This window comes from Channa argus, chromosome 23 (genome assembly GCF_033026475.1).
Source record: "Channa argus isolate prfri chromosome 23, Channa argus male v1.0, whole genome shotgun sequence".
Taxonomy (NCBI): domain Eukaryota; kingdom Metazoa; phylum Chordata; class Actinopteri; order Anabantiformes; family Channidae; genus Channa; species Channa argus.
Window position 1 is genome coordinate 8055309 of NC_090219.1, and position 22315 is coordinate 8077623.

Here is a 22315-nt window from a genome sequence, read left to right on the forward strand (position 1 = left end):
AGAGTTGTTCAAGCAAAGTGTACATGAAAATATCAAGGTGTCACGAAGACAAAAAAAAAAAAACTCAACAGAAAGTGGATCATTCAGCCATTAGTTGAACGGTCAAAGCAGAAGAAAGTGAAGGACCTGAAGCGGGATGGTGATTCTCTGCAGTACTGTAACGTAATGAATTGTAATGGAAAAGATGGAAACAGACGTGTAATAATGTCATGTTTTTGTTTATTACTCCACCGAGTGAAATGCTGTAACCAACTAATGAAGGGAAACTCATTAAGTCTGCCAAAAAATGTAAAGATTCAAACTCACTGTTCAAAAAGTTCTTAAAGAATTTCTTTATATCTACTGAATGGGGCAGCATATTTATTTGCAACAAAAAAGTTGATGTTTCCCTCGGAATTTGCATCCCTGCCAAATTTTAAAATGTAGTTTGATTCCACGCAAAGAAAATAAATACAATACTTCCAAATGTTTTTATTTTTGACCCAGTGTCTCAGAATGAACTACATTCAGCACATATCCATAATGCGCCTGATGGAGCTGATTCTCATTACGTTTCTCAACCCCGCCTCTCGGAAGTTCTTGTACTCTCCTGGCCTCATGTACATCATGCGCCCTCTGTAGTTGGGCTGTTCAAACATCAGCCAGTGGCCGTCCATGACGTTGCAGGACTGGCAGTCGGACATGTAGTAACGATCCTGCAGAGACTCGCAGTCGTCCATCAGCTCATGCATCTGGCCTGCAAAGTTCTCCCTTTCGTAGATCCTCATCCTAAACTGTCCCCTGTGCTATTTGAAGAAAAGGCGTGAGATCAGTCCATCAGTTTTCTGCACATGCTTTCTTGCTCTGGAGGTTTTTGTGGAGGCAGAGTGTTAGAGTGTTTAATTCACAAACTACGCCTGAAAAGTACCAAAATGTCCTACCATGGGAATCATTCGACAGGAGTGAATAGTGTCAAACATCGCCATGCCCATCACGTTCCCCAGGAACTGAAAATCAGAGTACTCCCCTCTCCGCAAGAACACCTGGTTACCCGTGAAGTTGGGGCGGTCGTACAACATGAAGCACCCGCTGTCCACCCTGCAAGAGTTGCAGCGGTTCAGGTGCGTGCGGATGTCGGCGCAATCGCTGCTGCACTCATAGGTGCGACCCTGGAAATTCCTCTCCTCATAAAAGATAATCTGCCGGAAAAATTTGGAAAAAATGATTAGATCACAATACGGCAGAAAAGGATCCTTAAGATTGCGATATAGGGCAACATAACCACGAAAATAACCATTGCACTACAGTTTTTATCATGCTGTATCACACATTACTAATATTCAGCCCCAGATTGGTTTTAACAACATATGTTAAATATTACCCTGCCCATGGTGATGGTTTTAGATCCAACAAATGATGCCAACGCAGCTCCACTTTTATATACACTATCAGCCACAGACCACCTTACACACCTTTGTGTGAAACATCATGACTCATCACAAGGTTCACGTGGGCCCGCATTCATTTCTTTTTACAGCAAACCTCAATAGTTTTTATTGTACGTTGGATGCAGTTTAGGTAGGTCATCTAAGGTCACGTGAGAAGCAAACTCTTCCTCAAATGACATAATGCATTTTTACTTTGCAAATGCTTCAAGGCCAAGACATTATTCATTTCTCATATGCACAGTATATGTTGTGATTTGTTGAATACCACAGTTCAGTGTCATCTTTAAATCTCATAGGCATATCACACAGATTTCTACAGAAGGTATATGAATTCAAATGATTGAAGTTGCTGGAAGCAAGCATGACACCCAATATTCAATTGACAACAACTATTGCAGATTCTGACATACAGATAGTCTGCCACCCTATAGTGCTGCTGTGTGCCACAATATAGACTGATGACTCAAAGGTTTTAGCACAAGCCATGTGGAAATTGTATGGCTGTGCAATGTATAAAAAGGGAAAAGGTTCGATGTTGATGCTGTACATCTGAGATTCGCTCACAAATATCATGACCATGGGGAAGGTAAGTTAAACTTTCAGACTGATATACTAGACTTAATAGCGACAACTATCCAAATCAACAAAATTATATTTATTGAGTTCATATTGATTTTGTAGATCATATTCTATGAGGACCGGAACTTCCAGGGCCGGTCCTATGAGACCAGCATTGACTGCCCCGAGCTCACCTCCTACCTGAGCAGGTGCAACTCCTGCAGGGTGGAGAGTGGCCTGTTCATGGTCTACGAGAAGCCCAACTTCATGGGCCATCAGATGCTGGTGAGGAGGGGGGAGTATCCAGACAACCAGCGCCTGATGGGAATGAGTATGAGCGACTGCATCAGATCCTGTCGCATGATCCCCTCGGTAGGTCAATGGCCCAGTCACCACCAGCTAAAAGAGACAAAAACTACTTTTCCTAAATATTTTTTTCCTAAATATTGTGCAGTGCATTGAAAATGGGCATCAACAAAAATTATAAATCAGGGGTTACTCTACATATTTCTGAGCATTTGACTGTATCACACATTGTTTTCTGGAAATGAAACCTGCTCATGTGTCATCAACAAGTATCAAAGTGCTGCAGTCCTTTCGGCTTGTTCCCTTAACTAAAGAAGGCCATAAGAATCGCCTGAAAGCTGCTGGGAGCCTGAGTTTACAGTATTTTCTCACAACCCTAGTGATACAGTGCAAATGTAGTCATGAGCAGTATTTGTGCTAGTTTGCTCCCAGCTCAAAATACATGCAAAAGTCCTGGAAAGTCATTGAATAAGCTCACAAAGTCTGATAAGCAGTATGTCAGAGGACACAGGATACTTTTTTTGCAAGACAACATTGTGGTTTAAGGGTAAACTTTGAAGAAAAGTGTGATTATTATGTTAATCTAGCAGTTGTTTTCTTGAAATAACAGGAAAATCTTTTAAACAATAGTCTGCAGCTGTTCTCAGCTTTTGTACCTTGGTGTCATTGCAGCTTTAATGTCCTTAAGTCTTCATTCACAGCACAGGGGACCCTTCCGAATGAGGCTGTATGAACGGGAGAACTTTGGAGGCCAGATGCACGAGTTGACGGATGACTGCGACAACATGATGGATCGATTCCACATGCCCGACTGCCAGTCCTGCAACGTGATGGACGGCCACTGGTTGATGTTCGAGCAGCCCAACTACAGAGGCAAGATGTTGTACCTCAGGCCAGGAGAGTACAGGAACCTCAGAGAGGTGGGGTTGAGCAACATGACGAAGTTCAGCTCCATCAGGCGCATTATGGACTCCTGTTAGCTCAGACTCTAAATGCACTAAGTGGAAAAATAAAGCAAATCCAAAGTCTCTGATACCTGCATTTCTTTTTGATGCTCAATTATTTTTTTTCTTAATGAAAATAGTGACTCCCACTGGTCAAACCTGTGCAGCTGTTCAATACTTGCAATTCGGAGTAGTAGTTATCCATCATTAAACATTGCATCAAATGTAGCATGTTATTCTGTTTTAAGAGTAATACATTTGTTTCCAGGAGCTGGTACTAAAGTTTTGTACTTTGAGATTGAGGCAGGAAAAACAAGCCCACAGGAGACGACATTAAGAGGTTGTGGGAAAAACTATCACATCTTCATCCATTTAATCCAAGTTCAACAGCTGTTGCAAAACACTAAACACATCAAAACATTCTCAAAGATTTCAAGTCGATTTTCACACGTACTGGGCTAAAGTGAAAAAGCTGCACATGATTCTACACAAACAATGGAGGTGTGCAGGATTTTTAATGGGCTAAAACCAGTAAAACAACCAAACAGTCCTGTCCATTATGCCAAACCGAAAAACCGAGGAAACAGAAGCAAAGGAAAAAACATTTGTAGCATTTGACTTTATTAAAATTTAAATTGAAACATGGTGTTAAAAGTGTTATGTGCACATATGATTATCAGGACACTTACCAGTAAAATAAAAGCTAAATAAAAAAATGCTTTTACTGGACTGGAGGACAAACTATTTTTTTGAACCACTGGCCTTGATGTCCGGGATTTGCCGTGCAACACTTCCAGATGTGGAGTCATAAGAATGCATTACCCAGTACATTTGTTGGTAAATGTATTTAATTTGCATGTTACAGTAAAGTATTAAAAAAATTAAACCATGCAGCCTTTACAGGTAATTTATTGCACAGACTTTAGTCAGTATGGACGAACGCTGTCAGGAGCTAAATAAAAGTTGTTTTAGGTGTAACATGATATTTGTAGGAAAGCTGATGTGAGTGGATATTGTACCAAAATTGCCATTTTCTTTAATCAACCTTTATCAACACCGTAAAAACTAACAAAAGAAAGTTGAAAGTGCTGCCAATACATGATCATAAAAGTAACAAATACATCTTTGGCAAATCCACATATAAAACCACACACATGACACTGTAAGGTATATATATATATATATATATATATATATACACATACATACATATATATATACATATATATATATATATATATATATATATATATATATATATATATATATATATATATATATATATACATATATATATACATATATATATATATATATTGCAAACTCATTATCTTTCCCACACTGTCTGACACTAAACCCCTGCCTTCACTGTTCTAGCATGCGTTTGATACAGAGTCATCACTGGACTGGAACAAAGGCAAATCAAACCGCACCAAGCCATTGTGCTGATATGTAAATCTACCTCATTTGGGTGTCAAAGACTTGCCACACTCTGCACATTTTGTTTATCGATAAATACTTAGATGGGGCTGCAGCAAAGGATGAGGTTTACAGTGCATCCAAATGGGGAAGGTAAGATAAAACTGTTACACAGTATTTTAGACACTTTTGTTCAATTCTTGCAGTGTCACATTTCTTACCTTTGCCACAGATCACGTTTTATGAGGAGAAAAACTTCCAGGGCCGCTGCTACAACTGCAGCAGCGACTGCGCCGACCTGCACACATACTTCAACCACTGCAACTCCATCCGGGTGGAGAGCGGTGTGTGGGTGATCTATGAGAGACCCAATTACAAGGGTTTCCAGTACATCCTCACCCCTGGGGAGTACACAAACAACCAGCAGTGGATGGCCTTCAGTGACAGCGTCAAATCCTGCCGCGAAATAAAGAATGTAAGAGTCCTCATCCAGGTTTCTTCAAATTCAACACTGAAGTAGTGCAACTGCGTAGTTCTAGAAAAGAGGAAACAGGTTTTCGCTGTGAACAGCAGGTCAGGAATGCACAAGGGCTCAGGACTGAGCTTTGTGGACACTGTGAAGCCTAGCTGACAGTAGCAGGCACATTTGGCAGCAATTGGCAGATTCTGCTAATAAGATGGGCAAGAAAATGTTAAAGGGCAATACACATGCTCAGATGTGTGCCAAAAACACACATGCACCAGATGTATAATCTGAGAGGGTTCAATGGGGAACTGGTACCTAACACTGCAGTTCCACTCACCTCTTCAGGCTTTTACTTATCGGTCTGCAGCATTTGGATTGAATCTACACCCGACAACGACAAAATAGCCCGGCTGCATGTTTCCTGTGAGGCACTAAACAGCAGACAAGACTGAGCGTAGTGAAGTATTTCAATTCCGTGAACATAAAGCTTGACATTTATTACATTCACAATGTGGCCAATTAGTGACTCCAAATTAATGCTAGTGTTGTTTTTTTAGGCAACAAAATGTGAAAGACATTTAATGGACTTTCGGCCAAAAGTGGCCGATAACATTACTGTGTCCATACAAATATGACACTAAGATTTTGAATAAAATTAATTCAATGCTTAGAAGTCCGATTGCCAAAAGGCCTCCTCTGGGTCGTCTTTTGTTGGCACTGGCCACAGTTTGTAGGTCAACATCAAAAACTCGGTGCCACAGAAAGTTTGCTTGGATTTGTAGATTTTCTAAGTCAAGCAAATTTCTTTAACTGCTGCTGATGTAAATTTCAGTTCCGCTAAACACGTCTGTGTCTTTCAGGTGTACGGCAGTGGGTGGAACCTGAGGCTGTACGAGAGGCCAGACTTCGGAGGGCAGATGGTGGAGTGCTCTGTTGACTGTCCCTCTGTCTACGATGCCTACAAGCTGCGTGAGGCTTACTCCTGTGTGGTGACGGACGGTGCCTGGGTCTTCTATGACCTTCCCAGCTACAGGGGACACCAGTACCTCCTAGAGCGAGGAGAGTACCGGCAGCACAGAGACTGGGGGGCGCCCTCGGCTGGAGTCGGCTCATTCCGCAGGGTCACAGAGTTTTGACCAATTTAAGACCTTTGCAGATGCTTACACTGACATGATACAGTCAATAAATGCGAAGCAAACTCTATGTTCTCTTTGATTCTTTTTTTACCAATATATCTTATGCTGGATCACTATTTTATCACTACTTTATGCACTACTTTATTAAAGACATGGCCACATCACGTCCCTTTATCTTTGTTCATCTGCAATTAGCTTTAAATGTACCTAATTTATTACACTATATGAAACAATGAAACATTTTTTCTTGGATGTAACTTAAATGCCGTGTGGTTTCAAGATCTCAAGTAATTTTGACTTCATTGATTTGTATATAAAAAGGAAAAAGGAAATAAACTATGGTCTACAGCTCCTACACAGCAATATATAAAATAAGGTGAACAAAAATCATTATGTGCTGTGTGAGTTTGTTAAACATATACAGCTGCACAATTACCCAGCAGCCACCAGGAGCATTCCTCTTGTGAGGGAGTCAAGACAAAAGTGGGTGTTTTTGATTTTATCTTTAATACTGTGAACAATTTGACAGGGGTCATCACAGCGGACCGTGTTCCGCACGTTGACTTGTGTGATGTGTTTTCACACCAGATGCCCTTCCTGCCGCACCAAGGTGGCTCTTAGTGGCTGGGTGGGGCCACACCTGATGGGGTGTGATACAAGCCTGCCACCTTCTGCACTCAAACATTAGAATTTATCCTCTGAGAATATTGAATATTAACACTATATCTGTTAATAAAAATTTATTGTTGGATACCAGCTTGTTTACAATGTTCAATATTCTTTAAAGGATCCAGTGTTGTGGATAATTACTCCTGAATAAGATCATTTTAGTATTTCAATACCTGTGATAAAAAAATGTTTTTTAATTTCGTCAGGCCCTTCAACAAAAGTAATCCTTCTTTTTGCAAATGGAATTTTAATAAATGATGACCCTTGTTCGAAGGAAAGGAGCACAGTAGGCAGGTGGGCCAACACATTTTTAAAGAGAGACCACAATTTAATTTTATTCGTGACCACGTTCAATACTGAAACCCATCTAAAACTTGGCCAAATACTGTATTTTGTCATATAATTTAGGGGGACTTGTCATCTTTTCTGGAGCTTCATCAGTGGATCCCAGGTTTTATGTAGTTGGTCAGTGAACGTGACATTTAATTCATGAAGTTATTATTTCCAAGGCCAAGACAGCACCTTGCTCACTGGGAATTACTAACGCAGTGTATAAAAAGCATAATTCAGTATCTTCTGTAAAGTCTCTGGTGCCTTCCTGCTGTGTTACTGACTCAGCTCAAAGCGTTTCATATCAAACCACTGTTTGTCAGTACGCTCTGCTGCATCCAGTGGCTTTGGGATGCTTTGCACTTTGCATTTGCATTGTTTAGGGAAATAGAATCGACTGGCATCAGTACAATGTGATAAGCCTGGTTAAATACTTGAATTGCCAATTGAATAATGCAGTTGGCACCGAGCTGTCATGTGCTTATTTTTATTGTTCTAGTGTAAAGAGAATATTGGAGGTTACTACTTTAATGTTCTATATTGTATTTTACTGATAAATTTGTGCAATTTTTTAATAAAAGTCACCTCATGTTATTGAAAGTTTGTCAGCTTCAAGGGTCAATTCAACAAGTGCAACACTGACACTGAAACCAACATACTGACAGACAACGTCAGTGTGGAAAAGTGATGATTGATATACAAATTCAGCTTCTTTTACTTTTTCTGATACACTGAAGAAAGGTGTCTGGTTTTCCATTGAAAGCATAAAACTTTTTCTTCTCCTGTGCATCATTATGGCATCTTTTCATTGCTCTTCATGTCTTTTTTCAACCTGGAGAATTAATGGAGGATGACAGTTTGGCACTGGCCAGATTTTAACGGTCAGGATGTAGGTGACAGACAACTGCATGACGTTAACTTCTGCAAAGTGTTCGAATGAGCCTGGATCTTTAATGATCGACCCAACTACAGGGGGCGCCAGTACCCCAGTGTGTGAGTGTGAGTGTGTGTGTGGTGAGGGTGCATGCAGCCAGGTGTTGGATCTGTCAGCCATGTTAAATAGCACTGTCCAAAAAGCGTGCATCTTAAAAATTAAAGTCATAATAAAAACAGATCAACTTTCTTTCCTTTCTTTTCCACCTCTTCTGCACCTGTATTAATGTTAGTACTATGAAACATATTTATGCATTTTATTAATTTAGGAAATTAGTCTGCCACTCAGAACATTGACATCATGCAAGCTAGATGCTACACCTAACATTTACACGTATTTAACGGGCTCCAGTTATTAATCACAGAGCATTATGACTCATACAACATATAAAGTCAACAATGGATTAAAAAATTATTTTACATTTTTAAGGTAAAAAGTATATTTGAGACTTAACGTTCTTTAATATATTGTATCATTACAGACAGAGAAATTTATCAAAGCCTCCTGAAATCTGCAGTTTTACTTCCTTTGTAGGATTCAATCATCTCAGAAATGGAGAATGTGTTTCTCTTTACTACTAACATATCTGACCACATGTAGACCTGAAAATAAAAATGTAAAAAAAAGAATCATAGGAACATTTACTTTTTCAGTTGAAATGTAATTAAAAATATAATTAAAATGATTGAAACTGAAAACACAACACAATGTTTAATGTTTGCACAAAGGTTTTTTGTATTTTTGAGACTAGTTATAGGAAATTCCATTTGTTACTTCCCTTTTAAATCTATATAACCATTAATTAAAACATTAGACATGCAGCAAAGGCTATATTTGTCATGTGATTTACATTCAAATAAATATGAACACACAAAATAATAGCAATAAACAGTAAGTCCCTGTAACATTACATTTAAAGGTGATGTAGGAATACACAAAGAAGTGAATTTACACCAATGCAACAACATTGTTTAAACAATAATCAAACAGCCCATGTGGAAGCCATGCACTAAAACAATTGCAGCATCAGCTAATGTGCCAAAGTTGACGGAGACCTCATTTGAATGACAATCGTTCTACTGGCAATGCATTTCATCAGCCTTTATATAAAAGTCAGCCATCGCGGTTGCAGTATGAAAAAGTGGCTTTAATTTGATTGGGGACAGCACAAAGATAAGGTGATTATGGAGCGCACAGGGAAGGTGAGTACTACAGCTATACAACATAACAGTACTACAGTGTGCCTCATAAAGACTGATGGGTTGTTTGTGAGTGTCCATGGAATCACACTGATTTTCAGTGCATGTTCTTTATACAAAGGCCACAATGGCTTTGTGCTAAACTGTGGTTTTAATAGAATTAATTTGTTTAGAATGTTTAGAATTGTGTGGTTTGTCATCCTCACAGAAAATTCAGCAAAGCCATGTCACAAAAATTAAAGCTGCTCTGTTTGTTTGTTTGCTTGTTTGTTGTTTTCTTGGCCACTTGGGGGCCGATTAGCACACTGTAACCACAACATCTGAAGTGTGACAACAAATGGTTTTAGTTGTCTATTCATTGCAATCATTTTCACCTTACATCACCTTCTTACAGATCTTCTTCTATGAGGACAAGAACTTCCAGGGTCGGTACTACGAATGCAGCAGCGACTGTCCTGAGCTCAGCTCCCACTTCAGCCGCTGTAACTCCATCCGAGTGGAGGGTGGGGCCTGGGTCATCTACGAGAGACCCCAGTACATGGGCTACCAGTATGTCCTAATGACAGGAGAGTACCCCAACTACCAAAGCTGGAACGGCTTCAATGATACTGTCCGCTCCTGCCGCCTTATCAGACATGTAAGATTCAAAAATGTTGGTTTATGAGTATTTTCAAGCCAGTTCACAAGCCCGCCTGCTTTTTTGTCTAGAGTTTGGAGAGACAATTAAAACCACACTTGTATCTTTCCTTTAAATATGATGTTAGATTAGATCAATTCTCTAAAGATCCTTTGCTTCTTGTTCCAGCCTTCCACCAGGCACAGAATCCGCATTTATGAGCGCCCCGACTTTAGCGGCCAGATGATCGAAGTCAGTGAGGACTTGCCCAACCTGCTGGACCGTTGGCGGTACCGAGACATCCACTCGGCTCACGTCCACGATGGTGTCTGGGTCTTCTTCGAGCATCCAAACTACAGGGGGCGTCAGTACCTGCTAGAAAAGGGTGAATACAGAAGGCATTCAGAATGGGGGGCCCTTCACCCATCTGTAGGCTCCATTAGACGTGTTTTGGACATTTAGATAAACCTAAGATCCCATCAAAAACCAGAGCACCTTTACCCCTCATTGTCCCAAAATATATGCATCCGCAAATAAAAGCAGCCGACGTGCAGCACTTCTGGTGTGAGCTTGTTACTTGAGATTTCAAAATAAATGCATGTAAACTGAAGCAGCAGAGGGAAGACAACAAAAATGCTGATAGATATTTCAACATGCTGTGACAGTGAAGCCTTAAAGTCTGCTGGGGCCATTTCTTCTAACATTTCAATAGAATCTCCCGAGTATAAGTGGAAATTAGCTGAAAATGGGAGAATCACCAAAATATAAGGGTCCACACTCTGGACTGCACTTTTCTAAGGCCTCTGCTGCTGGTCAGGAAGAAATTATTTGGCCTGATTCCTGTGCCTGGTCATGACTTTGGTGCTGAAAGTTATATGGAGATGAGCAGTGAGTGCTAACATACGGTAAAATGAAGAAGCTAAGAGTTCTGAATAAGCCAACTGATGAATCAGGAGTATTCAGCAGCCATTGTTCTCCAGTGGCAGCCAATATACAGCAATGCAGCTCAACAATATCCACTACCCACCACTTGTAGACACAACAAAGTATTTACTCCACAGCATTAGCAAAATCCTGATCTGTGATGAAACTGACTCCATAAAAGTGGATTCAACCTTTGTATACCAGTTTTTCTTTTCCAAACATGAGATAATTTCTCAAACAATCATTAAGCAATTATTTTAAATATCTGAGATATTTTAGCAGAACTAATCAAAACTTATAGATGTGTGACACACGACAAAGAGGAACTACTGGACATTACGTTCGCATACGGGATCACCAGCCAAAAAAATAAATAAAATGCAAACCACTGGTTTAATCTTTACCTTTTTATATTGTTAAACATTTTATGTATATTAGATAACAATCCAATCTAATATTTACACCACTTGTCCTGCTAAGGGTCACAGAGAGCCAAGGTAGACCCCAAACAGGCTGCTGCTCTGTCTTATATTATACAGAAGATACTGTAACAAGCCAATGCTGCCAAATAAGTATTGTTGAGTAAATACTTTAACTGAAATACAGTGAACAAGAAATATGAAATGTACAGTTTTGAACCTATGCTAACATATGCTATTGATTACACGCCAGTCTAACGAGTGGCTCATAAATGACCTGTTATTGATTATCCAATAATGAAGCCATTAGTTACACCTCATCAAATACTGAAGAGATCACTCAGCTCATTGCAGCTCTCACATAGGCAAATCATAAAGCCATAAACATGTAAGGACACAAAACACTGGAACATCAGTGCTCTTGCAATAGAATTTATGTTGTCATGTGTGAAGGAGTCATTCGGACACCAGAAAGCACAAGAGCCACCTGGTGCTGCAAGACCTTCATTACAGAGAGAGCAGGAAACAAAATCCTGCTCTAATGAGTCGTCTGTAAGCTCATCAGGAAAGCAAACAGCCAAAACGTTGGCAAGGAACATATAAGAAGAACATTTTACCAAAAAAGTCAAACTGATGGCTTTGTGTTTGTTAAATTAATGCATTACATTTTGTAGTGTGTGTGTGTGTGTGTGTGTGTGTATATATATATATATATATACACACACACACACACACACACACACACACACACACACACATGAAAAAGTATATTATATATATATATATATATATATATATATATATATATATATATATATATATATATATATATATATATATATATATATATATATATATATATATATATATATATATATATATATATATATATAATATACTTTTTCATAAAATAACATTTTTTAGAATGTTAACTCCTGATCATGATTCAAGCCTATAGGACAATATGTCTCTGTTACATGGCTATAACATGAATATTTCATGCCTTTTTAAAATTATTTAGTTTTTTATCTTATCCTTTGCCACTTTGCAAACACAATTTATCATGTTTAGTATTTTAGTTTAAACATTTTAAGAAGCAAAGTAACTATTAAAGGATACAGAAAAAACTACAACAGAGAGCAGAACAGAAATAAAACTGTAAACACAGTCTGCCGACACGTTTGATTAAGAACTGTAAGGCTGCACAGTGTAATTTCCTGTGACAGGATATGTTGGATTATATCGCGTTTGTTTATCAGCCAAAACGGAAGAATAAAAAATTTTGATTGCATGTGTACACATAAGTAGACGTGCAATGGCCAAGTAAACCAGAGACTTTGCAAATCAGTAACAGAGCTGCTGAGCTCAGCTGATGTTTGAACTAGGACTTTTTATCACTCACAGATCCGTTCTGGCATTCACCAACGCTGATCGAGCAATTTTTAAGTAGAAAACAATCAGTGCTCCGTGCTGGAAAAACAATACTCCACCTGATCAGGTTGTTGAGGGAAAAGACTTGAAATGGGACTTTTTAGTCTTCCCTTCAAATTAAATATCATCTGCATAAAATAAATGGTGAACCCTTATTTTACATATTTCAAGAGGAGGAAAGTAGACTTTTGCTCTGTCTTCTAATTACAGCAACTAGCTGTTAAGGGAAAATGTGACTTCACTTTTCTACTTGTAGTGTGACAGACTGTAGATGATTAGCAATTCTTTGAATCTGTCAGACATCAACATTAACCCTTGAAACACCTCATTAGATTAAGTTATTATTCAAAGTTATTCTAAATTGTCGAGAAAAAAAACTGGTTTCTGAATTGATTTGATAAAACATACACAAAATTTATATAATGTTTAATAATGTTTACATTGCTTAGATCTTGACTTTGCATGGAGACGAGGGACATATTTTTGTAGCAATAACATGCAATATCATACTGTTGATCTTCATCCAAGGTTGAAAGTCACCACATGTCAATGGGGCACTGCATGAAAAACGCCGACCTATAAAACCACCAGGTTAACACATAATTAGGTGACACACTGATGATCTTAATGTGGAAAGAAACCAAAGCCAAATTGAAAGAGCACGCAGATCTGAGGCAGTTGTGTTTCTGGATTAGATCTAACATGTAACAGTTACAAAACATCCTTCCTTTGAGCTCCTTTTAAATATCATCAGTGTTAAATAGAGTTAAGGACAGACTTATGAATGTGGTCATCATTTTGCAGTATTATTTTAAGTATATCAAATTATTATTGTAATTAGCAGTTATTAATGCTACACTGTTCATTATTATGCCATTATGCCAAATGATGATGAAGTAATTGATTGATGAATTTTGTTAATAATAGACATTTATAATTATATAGGCTGCATTATTGTGCATATATCAATTGTAATTATTAAGGAATATTCTTAACCTGCATATCAACCTGCTAATTGATGAATGCTTTTTGTTATTTTTCTATTTATTGTGTTTGTTTATTATTTAGTTGAGTGAAATTGTAATATTTCACTTATTAAATGTGTTTTTGACACACCTACGTTGGAAAGCTTGCTCTGGCCCTTTAAGAGAGATGTGGATTCATGAATGAAACCCGGCCATTCATAAAAACAAAGGGGACGACGTCAGAGCATCCTTGAAGGCGAGTGGTTAGAGCTTTGACTGACGTTGTGTTACAGCCAATGGGAGGGCCGCACGGAGCTCCGTTTAGATCCAGCTACCGGAGCTGTTCATTGATGAAAAATCTGCAGGCGAGACTTTATTCGCGGAGCTGCAGGGGATGTGGGGGAGGAAATCTGCGTCAAGTTGATTTCTCACAGCCAAGAAACTTCACTGATCAAGTGAGTGTTGCATTGTTTTAGTAATGCTTTGATAAAACATGGCCGTGGTGTTTGGTTTTGTTTGGCTACATTAGCGCCAAGCGCATCGTCGCGGTTCGGTGCTGGCAGTGAGGGGGCAGATGTGGGGTAAGTGGCGAACGCCATTTTCTAAAAATCAAAGGCAACATTTCGACCATTTCCTCGCGTCTGTGAGCTCCGCAGAGCGATGGTTCCGGTTGCGTTGGCTGCCCTTACGGCCTGTTAGCACTGTGAACCTTTCTCTCTGCTATGTGGCAAAATTTCTCAATGGCGAGCACCCCCCCCGCTGCCCCTCCGCCCCCCGCCCCCGTGAGGATCACGTTTTACTTCATTGAGAAAAACAAGGAGGCTCCACGATACGTCCCGTGATCTCACGAGGTTTACGCCAAACTCCATTCACATTTATCTCCCTTTAGTGTCGCATTGCTTTACAACCTGCTGGGTTAAGAACGTGATCAATAAGTGTGCCGTTATTGCAAATAAGAAATCATTTTTCTTCTATTAATAACACCATATGGCTCCAAAGCAGTTGTAGAAGGGAAGCCATCTGCAAAAAAGGAAACTGTAATTCTAATATTTTTCTAAGAGATCCATTGTATTATTACGAGGTAAAGTTATTTAACCTTTTTCTTATGACATTAAATTTTTATTATGATATTTTAATGTTCATTTTCCTCATGAAATAAGTAGGATTATTTTTTTCTTAAAGGTCTATTCATAAATTACTTAAAAAATATATGCTATCAGGCCAAAATGGCTACTTAAAAAGTAGAAAAACAAACAAAAAGAAACCTTCATAAAATGTTTATAATTCATAACCCGCTGAGCCAAAGTTTGGCTGGTTTGCTTTCTTGCAGAAAATTAGTCATGTCAACACGCACACTAGTATCTCAAGAGAACACAGTGCAGACAAGACAGGAGGAAAAAACATCACGTTTAGCTGAACCGTGTGGCTGCTTTCAGTTTGTGTGCTTCAAGTCAGCATTGCATGTGCCAACGTCTTTGAAGACTGCATCCTCCTGCAGCTTGTATTCCGCTCAGATTTAACTTACAGGAGGTTGCATAATGCCGCCGTTGACAACAAGGCTTTTATAGCCTCTGCAAATTGTCCTGTGGGTGTCGTGGACGTTTGACAAACACAAACAGACTGAGACGTATAAAAGAGAGGGTGGTCGTATGGATGGTGAAGAACTTCCTTAATGGTATATTTGGCTGATTTCCTTCCACCTCTGCTTACTTCCAGAGTGAAGACTCCTGCAGCATGGACGGCTTTCATGATCAGCAAGTCCCTTTTGTGGTCCATGAGAGAGTGAGTTTGGCACATTAAAGTCCATGTTGTTTATCTATCCTCTTTTGCAACAAGTAACAGTGTTAATTATGTTCACTAAACCGGTTTGTCCTTAAATTCTTAGAAATGTCCCACAGAAGACTCAGAGACATGTGTCAGCGACAGAAAACGGAAGTTCATGGACTCAGAGCTGGCTCAGGACACAGAGGGTACACTCGTGGTATTAGAAGTAACACTAATACTTGATAAGTCAGTTAAATTAATATAATTTCATTACTGTCTTGCAGAACTTTTTCAAGATCTGAGCCAGCTCCAAGAAATATGGATCGCAGAAGGTGAGACGTTTACAGTATTTACCAAATGCACTTTTAAAAAAAATGAAATCACTATTTTGGGAAATGAACAAAACAACAACCTGAAGAACAGGATTATCAGGCACCGACTTAGGAAAACGTTTCATGACACGTTTGCTTTATTTTTGCTCTTCCAGCTCAGGTTCCTGATGATGAGCAGTTTGTCCCAGATTTTCAGTCCAATAACTGTGAGTAGTGGTCTCTTCTCTCATATTTAGAAACACGGTCCTGAGTTGTGTGAATATTTTGTAGAACAACACCATTTTTTTATTTTAGATTATGCCTCTATTTACAAATGGCATGGTCTTTATTCTGAGTCAGACTTGTCAACAAAAACACCACAGCCAGTAATACATTGAAATTGACAATTAAATAGCTTTTAACATGTGCTTTATATGTAAAATCAACGTGAATGTTATTTTCTGTGGTGACATTTATGAGCCTTAGTTTGTCCGTTGTTGTCCTACATGATTACAACTAGTGTGCTAAAGTTCAACAGATGAACCCAGCTGAACTGTCTGAATGAGTATAATCCACGTGCAGGTCCACTGGTGTAAATACAACTGTGATTACGATCATGTTGACTGATATTACAGTAAATGACCCTCGGACATGCTCGCTCTCAATATGCGACTGTTAAATGATAGTAATCATGTGGCACAGGAAGTGGGGAGGCTATAAAAAGACTCAGTGACTCGGACTGTACCTTAAAAATCATGACATCACAGATGTTGGGGAAACAACACCTTCAGTGCTTCTGCCAAACACGTACAGCATGTATTTATTGCAGTTTACTGGCTGCCTCGTGCTTCAAACAATAAATCTGACAGTGATTGTGTTGTGAATGGAAACACTGGCGCTGTGGCGTCGTCATCTTCCAGGAAGGCCGAGATCAGATAGGAGGCTTTCTTTTTTTATCTTCTGCCCAAACACTGAGCAGAATGCGAGCAGGTGTGAAACCAAAGCCTGCAGAGAGGATTAAGCCATTGTTTGTGTTGCTTCATGTGTGTCAGCATTAACTTCACTTCCTGAGGTGGTTCATCGTGTGAATTTGTTTAGCTTTTTTCAATTGGTGAGTAAACAGGATCCTTTCTTTCTGCATCTGGATTGCTAATAGTCTTTGGTGGTTTGGTGTTTCTTTAATTGTCCTACATTAGGTAATACAGTTTTTAGTGTTGAACATTCAAGCTTGGCGCCATCAGGTGTTGGAAAGTAAAAAAGCAGCAGTGCAGGATTCAAGGAACTTTATTGATCCCATAGAGAAACTGCATTGCCTTGTTAGAAAAGTAGAAAAAGAAAGGAAAAGCACCTCAACCAAAACAAGGAGAAACCATTGATGAGATGAATGACTGAAATCAGTTTTCATTAGAATGGTATTATTATTATTATTATTATTATTATTATTATTATTATTATTATTATTATTATTATATAACCACACAGAAAGTGGTCAGAGCAAAGCTTTCTCTATAGAATTGCATCCTATTTTCAGGGCACGAATTTCATCTTCTGTGTGTGTGTGTGTGTGTGTTTGCAGTGATGTTTCATGGGCCGCCTGTCAGCAAAGTGAAGCGAGAGCCCAGTCCGTCCAAAGACCTGTCTCCCTGCAGGACGCCTCAAGCAGATATGTGCCTTTATAGCTACAGGTACCGACTGAATATTTTAGATCAAAATGATGACAGCGACTCAGAAAATATGAACTCATCTCTCCCCCTTCTCCTCCTCAGTGCCTGCGACAACAAGCCAGCTCTGACTCCAGCCTCCACGCCTGCAGTGCCGTGTGGACCTCCACCCTTACAGAGGCAGTTACAGCCATCGATCCCCCAGCTGAGCAGCAACTGCCCCCCAAGAAGTCACGTACCTGCCCTGAGCCCCTCCCACCATCACAGCCTTCCCCCAGCCAACCAAAACCAGCAGTTTGCTCTGCCACGCCCCCCCATCAGCTGCCCCAGTGCAGCTTTTACCACGGAACAAAGGTGAGTTGCAGTTATTACTTTAATGATTTATCCTACAAACCCATTAACCTCGACTCTTCTTCCACGCTCCAGGTTTCAGCGGCAGCTGTCTGATCCCTGCTTGTCTTTCCTGCCTCCTGAAAAAACTGCAAACACACCATACGCCCCCTCCAGCCGTGATGGCCGCCCGCTGTACCAACGCCACCTTTCAGATCCTCTGGTTCCTCACGCCCCCAGAGGTTTCAAGCAGGAGTTGGTGGACTCACGATACCCAGAGCCAGGGCCACCTGGTCCAGGTCTGCCCGGGCCCCAGACCACTTTCAACCATATCACAATCAAACAAGAGCCAAAAGACTTTGGCTTTGACTCAGGTGTGTGTGTGTGTGTGTGTGATACTGCTTCATCTATTTACAGTAATTCTTACACAAATATTCCAGGAAGTATGTGACATTACTTTTGCTGATGTGTTAAATCCAGCAGCTATGACAATGCTTTTAATAATTAGCATTCAGTTAATTGGATTGAAATTTTCTTATGAAGCCTGATGTGTGTGTTCCAGATGTTCAAACGTGTCAGCCGCCATTTGGGAAGTCTCCAGTTTTATACCAGAGTAACAGTATTGGTGAGTATGTTTAAGCTTTGACTCAACCTTTCAATTTTGTGTTTGTGTTTCCTGAGACTGTTTCTCAGGACAACGAAAGTTAACTTTTTTAGGATTTTACTTTTTGCCCCACAGGGTTTGGACATGACCGGGACCCACATTTATACTATGATGACACTTGTGTTGTCCCAGAAAGACTGGAAGGTAAAACACCAATAAAATAATCGATCTGACTTTTTGTGACTAGAATTGGTGACACACTCATCTCTGGCTCTGTAAACAGGTAAAGTGAAGCAGGAGGGTTTGCCGTACCAGCGTCGCGGCTCCCTGCAGCTCTGGCAGTTCCTACTCACACTGCTGGACAATCCAGCAAACGGACACCTGATCGTGTGGACCGGACGCAACATGGAGTTTAAACTGATCGATCCTGAAGAGGTCAGCCCTCATTGAAAGAGGCTGGAAAATATGAATTAAAAGAAGCTCGAGTTCAACATCGAATAAGAACTGTTAAAATAATCAATTCCAGTCAGTGTCTCATGGAGGTTTTTGTCTCCTGTGTCGTGTCCAGGTGGCTCGGTTGTGGGGCATCCAGAAGAACCGACCGGCCATGAACTATGACAAGCTGAGTCGCTCACTGAGGTACTACTACGAGAAGGGCATCATGCAGAAGGTAATTTCAGCTCTGATCCACTTCCATCACTCTTCTAAGTTGTTCTACAATTATCATATTTTGTGTGAGCAAAAATGCTTTAATTTCTCTCACCTGTGATTGGTTCCTTCTGCAGGTGGCTGGGGAGAGGTACGTCTACAAGTTCGTGTGCAACCCTGAGGCGCTTTACTCCATGGCTTTCCCAGACAACCAGAGGCCGAATCTGAAGGCAGACCCTGACGTCCCCCTGCCCCCCAGCGAGGAGGACCTCCTGCCTCTGCCCAGCTACGACGAGGAGGGTCCATACCTGGCTGATGCAAGGGAGCAGTGCAACCGGGGACTGGCTTTCCCTGACAGCTTCTCGTACTAGACCAACATCTGAGCAGCTTGAGGAAACATGACTTATTTCTGACAGGAGGAGCCTGAAACTACTGAGCGGTGAAAAGTTCAGTATGTATCCTCACGTTGTGTATGAGATGGATTTATCCGAAGTTTTTTTTTTTTTTTTATCAAAAGTGAATATTTGCCGAATCTTTTGTTTGCAAATATTTTTAACCCACTCCGGTACAAAATATGGTTCTCTGTTCAAATCTGATTCTGATTTGGTTTTTATTTATTTTGATGACTTTAGTGTAACTATTTGCTAAAAACTGATAATTTAAGAAAGAAAGTTGTAATATTTTGACATAAAGTAATAATGTTAGGAGATATAATCATGATTATTAAGCAGTAGTTTTGAAAACAAAAGTTGTATTTTTACAAAACCAGTATAATTATGTTTATACTGTCAAAATAATTCAAGAAATCTGAAAGGAAAATATCCTACAAAAAAGAACAGCGACGATTTTAGGATGATGTCATTTTCCAACGAAAATCCAAAATGTTGAAACCACAAAGTCGCACTTTTACAAGAAAGACAAATCAAAATGACCCATTGAGTTGTAATTTGACACTTTGGTCCCTTTTAACTTTCTGCAAAGTTACAGCTTTGTTTTCAAAGTACTAGTTTATTTTACTCGCACCACTTTGACTTTGCTCAAATCTAAAAACCAGTCTTCGTGCTCATAACATTAGGACTTTTCTCTCAAAATATTCCAATTTCCCAGTGAAGTGTCCACGTAACACCGGCCCTCAGACTTGTTTGTAATGTTGTAGTTTGGCCATCACTGTAGTTCTTGCGTATGTGAACTCTGGGATCTGTGTTTCAACCAAAACAATCTCTAAGCCATGGCACTCTAGACTTTACTAATTTACTTGTGAACCTTAATACTGCTTGAAAAAGGGACACTTGTATTTTCCAGGCTTTATATTCCTATGAACATGTATATTGAAAATCTTTTGTCAACTATTTCTGGTTTTGTAAAGCTAATCTTTTTTTTTTGGCATTATTATATGGACCTGTAGGTTTTTCCTATAACTGTTTTATGATAAAGGTACTGCTCCTATTTTCTGTAATACGTGTCACTCTGATGCTAATAATGACAATGGACTTTGTTATGAGCAGCTCAGCAGTTATTGTACCAAGATAGTTTTCTGCATTTTGTATAGATGATTATGCTTCACTGTCTAGAAACGCTGTATAATTAATTACATATATATATATATGAATATATTTTTGTTACGGGCTGCATTTGCTTGACGTTGTACTACGAGCTGCAGAGTTTTGCCTCCTTGCGTTATGCATCCGTTTTCAGCCTCTCTCAGGTGGAAAGACTTGTACCTTTTCATCCAGAAAACTGGATGTAATGCTATATTGTGCTTCATGACCACATGGTATAAATCTAGGAGGTGGTGTTTGATGGAGAAAGATTGTAACGCTGGTGTGACGTTTACTCTCAGATACTGTATGTGTGCCTTCTGTTGATCTTTACTGACACCTTAAACTATTTTACTCTCTTTTTTTTTCCCTTTTGTTTTGCCTTTGTAGATCATTTCAGTTTCACAGTTTCAGGCGCTGTACTGCATGAGTAGCTCCTCCATAGAGGGCGCTGAAACGTTCACAGTCATAACATAAATAAAGGAAAAATGCATTTATCAAGCTTACTTTATGCTGTAATGGCATCCTTCTTTTGCACTGATTCAACGATGATAAACTATTTTTTTCATCCCACATGATACATTATTCAAAATTGTAGCAGCAGCACCCCCGTCTGGACAAGCTTTACACCAGAGTGCGGATGGTGTTGAGAAACTCCTTGATGCAACTCTGTACAGTTGTAGAATAGAAAACACGCAGCCTGGATACTAATAAAAACAATCTGAGCTTTGTGACTATCAGTATTAAAGTTAATTCACATTAAACACTGGAAACAGGAGAAAGCAGGATGTAGTTTTATTTATTTTGAAGTAATGATACACTTGAACTTCTTAGTTTTTGTTGAATCCTCCGACTCTGTTTCTCTGTCGGAGAGTAATGATGAAAGGGGCAAATTAGAAATGAAATGCATCAAATGTGTTTGGTATATTGTAAGTGTGGGAAAAAGATGTCTTTTGGGAGGTTTCATAATCAGGAACAGGAAAATTAAGACCAAGTCCTGGACTCTACATCAACAATAGGAGATTTCCTGTTTTTTCCTGATTTTTAAAAAGAAATTCCTACATTTGTTTTTTCTACTTCTAATTCAAATTTTTACTTTTAGCACCAACATTCTGTCCCAGCCTCCACCTGCAGAAGAAACCACAGCTCCACCTGTGGTTGTTTCAAAAGCCAAGTTTGTTGTTGTCATGGTAACACAGGGGCTGTGCACCAGCTGACAAGATCAAATCACTCACTCGTCATTTTAATCAGACTTGCAGTTAAGGACAGTCATCATTTGGACATTAAAATGTCCAACACAAAGTCAAAATATGGAACCGCAGCCATCAAGAACCAACAGCAGGGACTTACTTACAAAGACTTTAGTATGTTAATGAAAGAAAATCCTTGCTTGAGACAGCGGCTCAAAGACAGCCAACACATGCAACATCTGTCTGACTGCAGACTAGTGGCTGCAAATGAGACCTTCCATTAGGACAGGCAGTGGCAGGAGGACAGGACTTCCCTCATAGAAACCTTCGAAGTACTCCAACGAGTGCTGACCAGGAAGGAACAGGAATGGTCAGGGTGGGAGAGAGACACGGCCTCAATAGTGGACGAACTCCAGAGCAGAATAACTGAAATGTCTGGGAAAAAAATCCAAAAAGAAGCGAGGCTGGTTGTCCAGGCATTGCTCATAATTACATATGATAAGTAAAGTTACACTAAGAAGGAGCC

At 39.6% G+C, this 22315-nt stretch overlaps 5 protein-coding genes across 8 annotated transcripts; 4 read left to right on the forward strand and 1 right to left on the reverse strand.

Annotated features, from left to right (window-relative positions):
• Positions 1 to 506: 506 nt before the first annotated feature.
• Positions 507 to 1399, reverse strand: LOC137108610 (gamma-crystallin M3-like). The gene is made up of 3 exons (XM_067493404.1): positions 1361 to 1399; positions 921 to 1178; positions 507 to 785 (listed from the first exon to the last, which is right to left on the reverse strand). The coding sequence occupies exons 1-3, from the start codon at positions 1367 to 1369 to the stop codon at positions 507 to 509; spliced, it is 546 nt and encodes a 181-aa protein (XP_067349505.1). The 5' UTR covers positions 1370 to 1399.
• Positions 1400 to 1998: 599 nt separating this feature from the next.
• Positions 1999 to 3271, forward strand: LOC137108727 (gamma-crystallin M3-like). Its single transcript, XM_067493699.1, has 3 exons — positions 1999 to 2013; positions 2109 to 2357; positions 2993 to 3271. The coding sequence occupies exons 1-3, from the start codon at positions 1999 to 2001 to the stop codon at positions 3269 to 3271; spliced, it is 543 nt and encodes a 180-aa protein (XP_067349800.1).
• A 1487-nt stretch (positions 3272 to 4758) lies between these two features.
• LOC137108862 (gamma-crystallin M2-like) lies at positions 4759 to 6256 on the forward strand. The gene is made up of 3 exons (XM_067493950.1): positions 4759 to 4807; positions 4861 to 5129; positions 5981 to 6256. The coding sequence occupies exons 1-3, from the start codon at positions 4759 to 4761 to the stop codon at positions 6254 to 6256; spliced, it is 594 nt and encodes a 197-aa protein (XP_067350051.1).
• A 3117-nt stretch (positions 6257 to 9373) lies between these two features.
• Positions 9374 to 10720, forward strand: LOC137108849 (gamma-crystallin M2-like). 2 transcript variants are annotated; one of them, XM_067493934.1, is made up of 3 exons: positions 9374 to 9391; positions 9783 to 10025; positions 10194 to 10720. In XM_067493934.1, the coding sequence occupies exons 1-3, from the start codon at positions 9374 to 9376 to the stop codon at positions 10464 to 10466; spliced, it is 534 nt and encodes a 177-aa protein (XP_067350035.1). In that variant the 3' UTR covers positions 10467 to 10720. The 2 variants fall into 2 exon arrangements, with proteins under 2 accessions (XP_067350035.1, XP_067350034.1); XM_067493933.1 differs by lacking the exon at positions 9374 to 9391 and having other exon boundaries at positions 9582 to 10025.
• Positions 10721 to 14024: 3304 nt separating this feature from the next.
• On the forward strand, positions 14025 to 21105 carry LOC137108568 (ETS translocation variant 5-like). Of its 3 annotated transcripts, none has more exons than XM_067493324.1 (13): positions 14025 to 14198; positions 15460 to 15525; positions 15629 to 15713; positions 15792 to 15839; positions 15995 to 16045; positions 17395 to 17503; positions 17585 to 17833; positions 17906 to 18183; positions 18372 to 18434; positions 18549 to 18617; positions 18697 to 18848; positions 18982 to 19083; positions 19199 to 21105. In XM_067493324.1, exons 1-13 carry the CDS (start codon positions 14040 to 14042, stop codon positions 19430 to 19432), a joined length of 1665 nt encoding a protein of 554 aa, XP_067349425.1. In that variant the 5' UTR covers positions 14025 to 14039; the 3' UTR covers positions 19433 to 21105. The 3 variants fall into 3 exon arrangements, with proteins under 3 accessions (XP_067349425.1, XP_067349427.1, XP_067349426.1); XM_067493326.1 differs by lacking the exon at positions 14025 to 14198 and adding an exon at positions 14740 to 14824; XM_067493325.1 differs by lacking the exons at positions 14025 to 14198; positions 15460 to 15525; positions 15629 to 15713; positions 15792 to 15839; positions 15995 to 16045 and adding an exon at positions 16627 to 16929.
• Positions 21106 to 22315: the final 1210 nt, after the last annotated feature.

Coding starts and splice junctions, on each gene's coding strand:
- LOC137108862 (XM_067493950.1), top strand. CDS start 4,759: ATGGGGCTGCAGCAAAGGATGAGGTTTACAGTGCATCCAAATGGGGAA. Junction 4,808..4,860: donor AGTGCATCCAAATGGGGAAG/GTAAGATAAAAC, acceptor CAATTCTTGCAG/TGTCACATTTCTTACCTTTG. Junction 5,130..5,980: donor CCTGCCGCGAAATAAAGAAT/GTAAGAGTCCTC, acceptor TGTGTCTTTCAG/GTGTACGGCAGTGGGTGGAA.
- LOC137108849 (XM_067493933.1), top strand. CDS start 9,726: ATGGTTTTAGTTGTCTATTCATTGCAATCATTTTCACCTTACATCACC. Junction 10,026..10,193: donor CCTGCCGCCTTATCAGACAT/GTAAGATTCAAA, acceptor TTCTTGTTCCAG/CCTTCCACCAGGCACAGAAT.
- LOC137108568 (XM_067493324.1), top strand. CDS start 14,040: ATGGGAGGGCCGCACGGAGCTCCGTTTAGATCCAGCTACCGGAGCTGT. Junction 14,199..15,459: donor CAAGAAACTTCACTGATCAA/GTGAGTGTTGCA, acceptor GCTTACTTCCAG/AGTGAAGACTCCTGCAGCAT. Junction 16,046..17,394: donor AGATTTTCAGTCCAATAACT/GTGAGTAGTGGT, acceptor GTGTGTTTGCAG/TGATGTTTCATGGGCCGCCT.
- LOC137108727 (XM_067493699.1), top strand. Junction 2,358..2,992: donor CCTGTCGCATGATCCCCTCG/GTAGGTCAATGG, acceptor CTTCATTCACAG/CACAGGGGACCCTTCCGAAT.
- LOC137108610 (XM_067493404.1), bottom strand. Junction 786..920: donor CCTGTCGAATGATTCCCATG/GTAGGACATTTT, acceptor TTCTTCAAATAG/CACAGGGGACAGTTTAGGAT.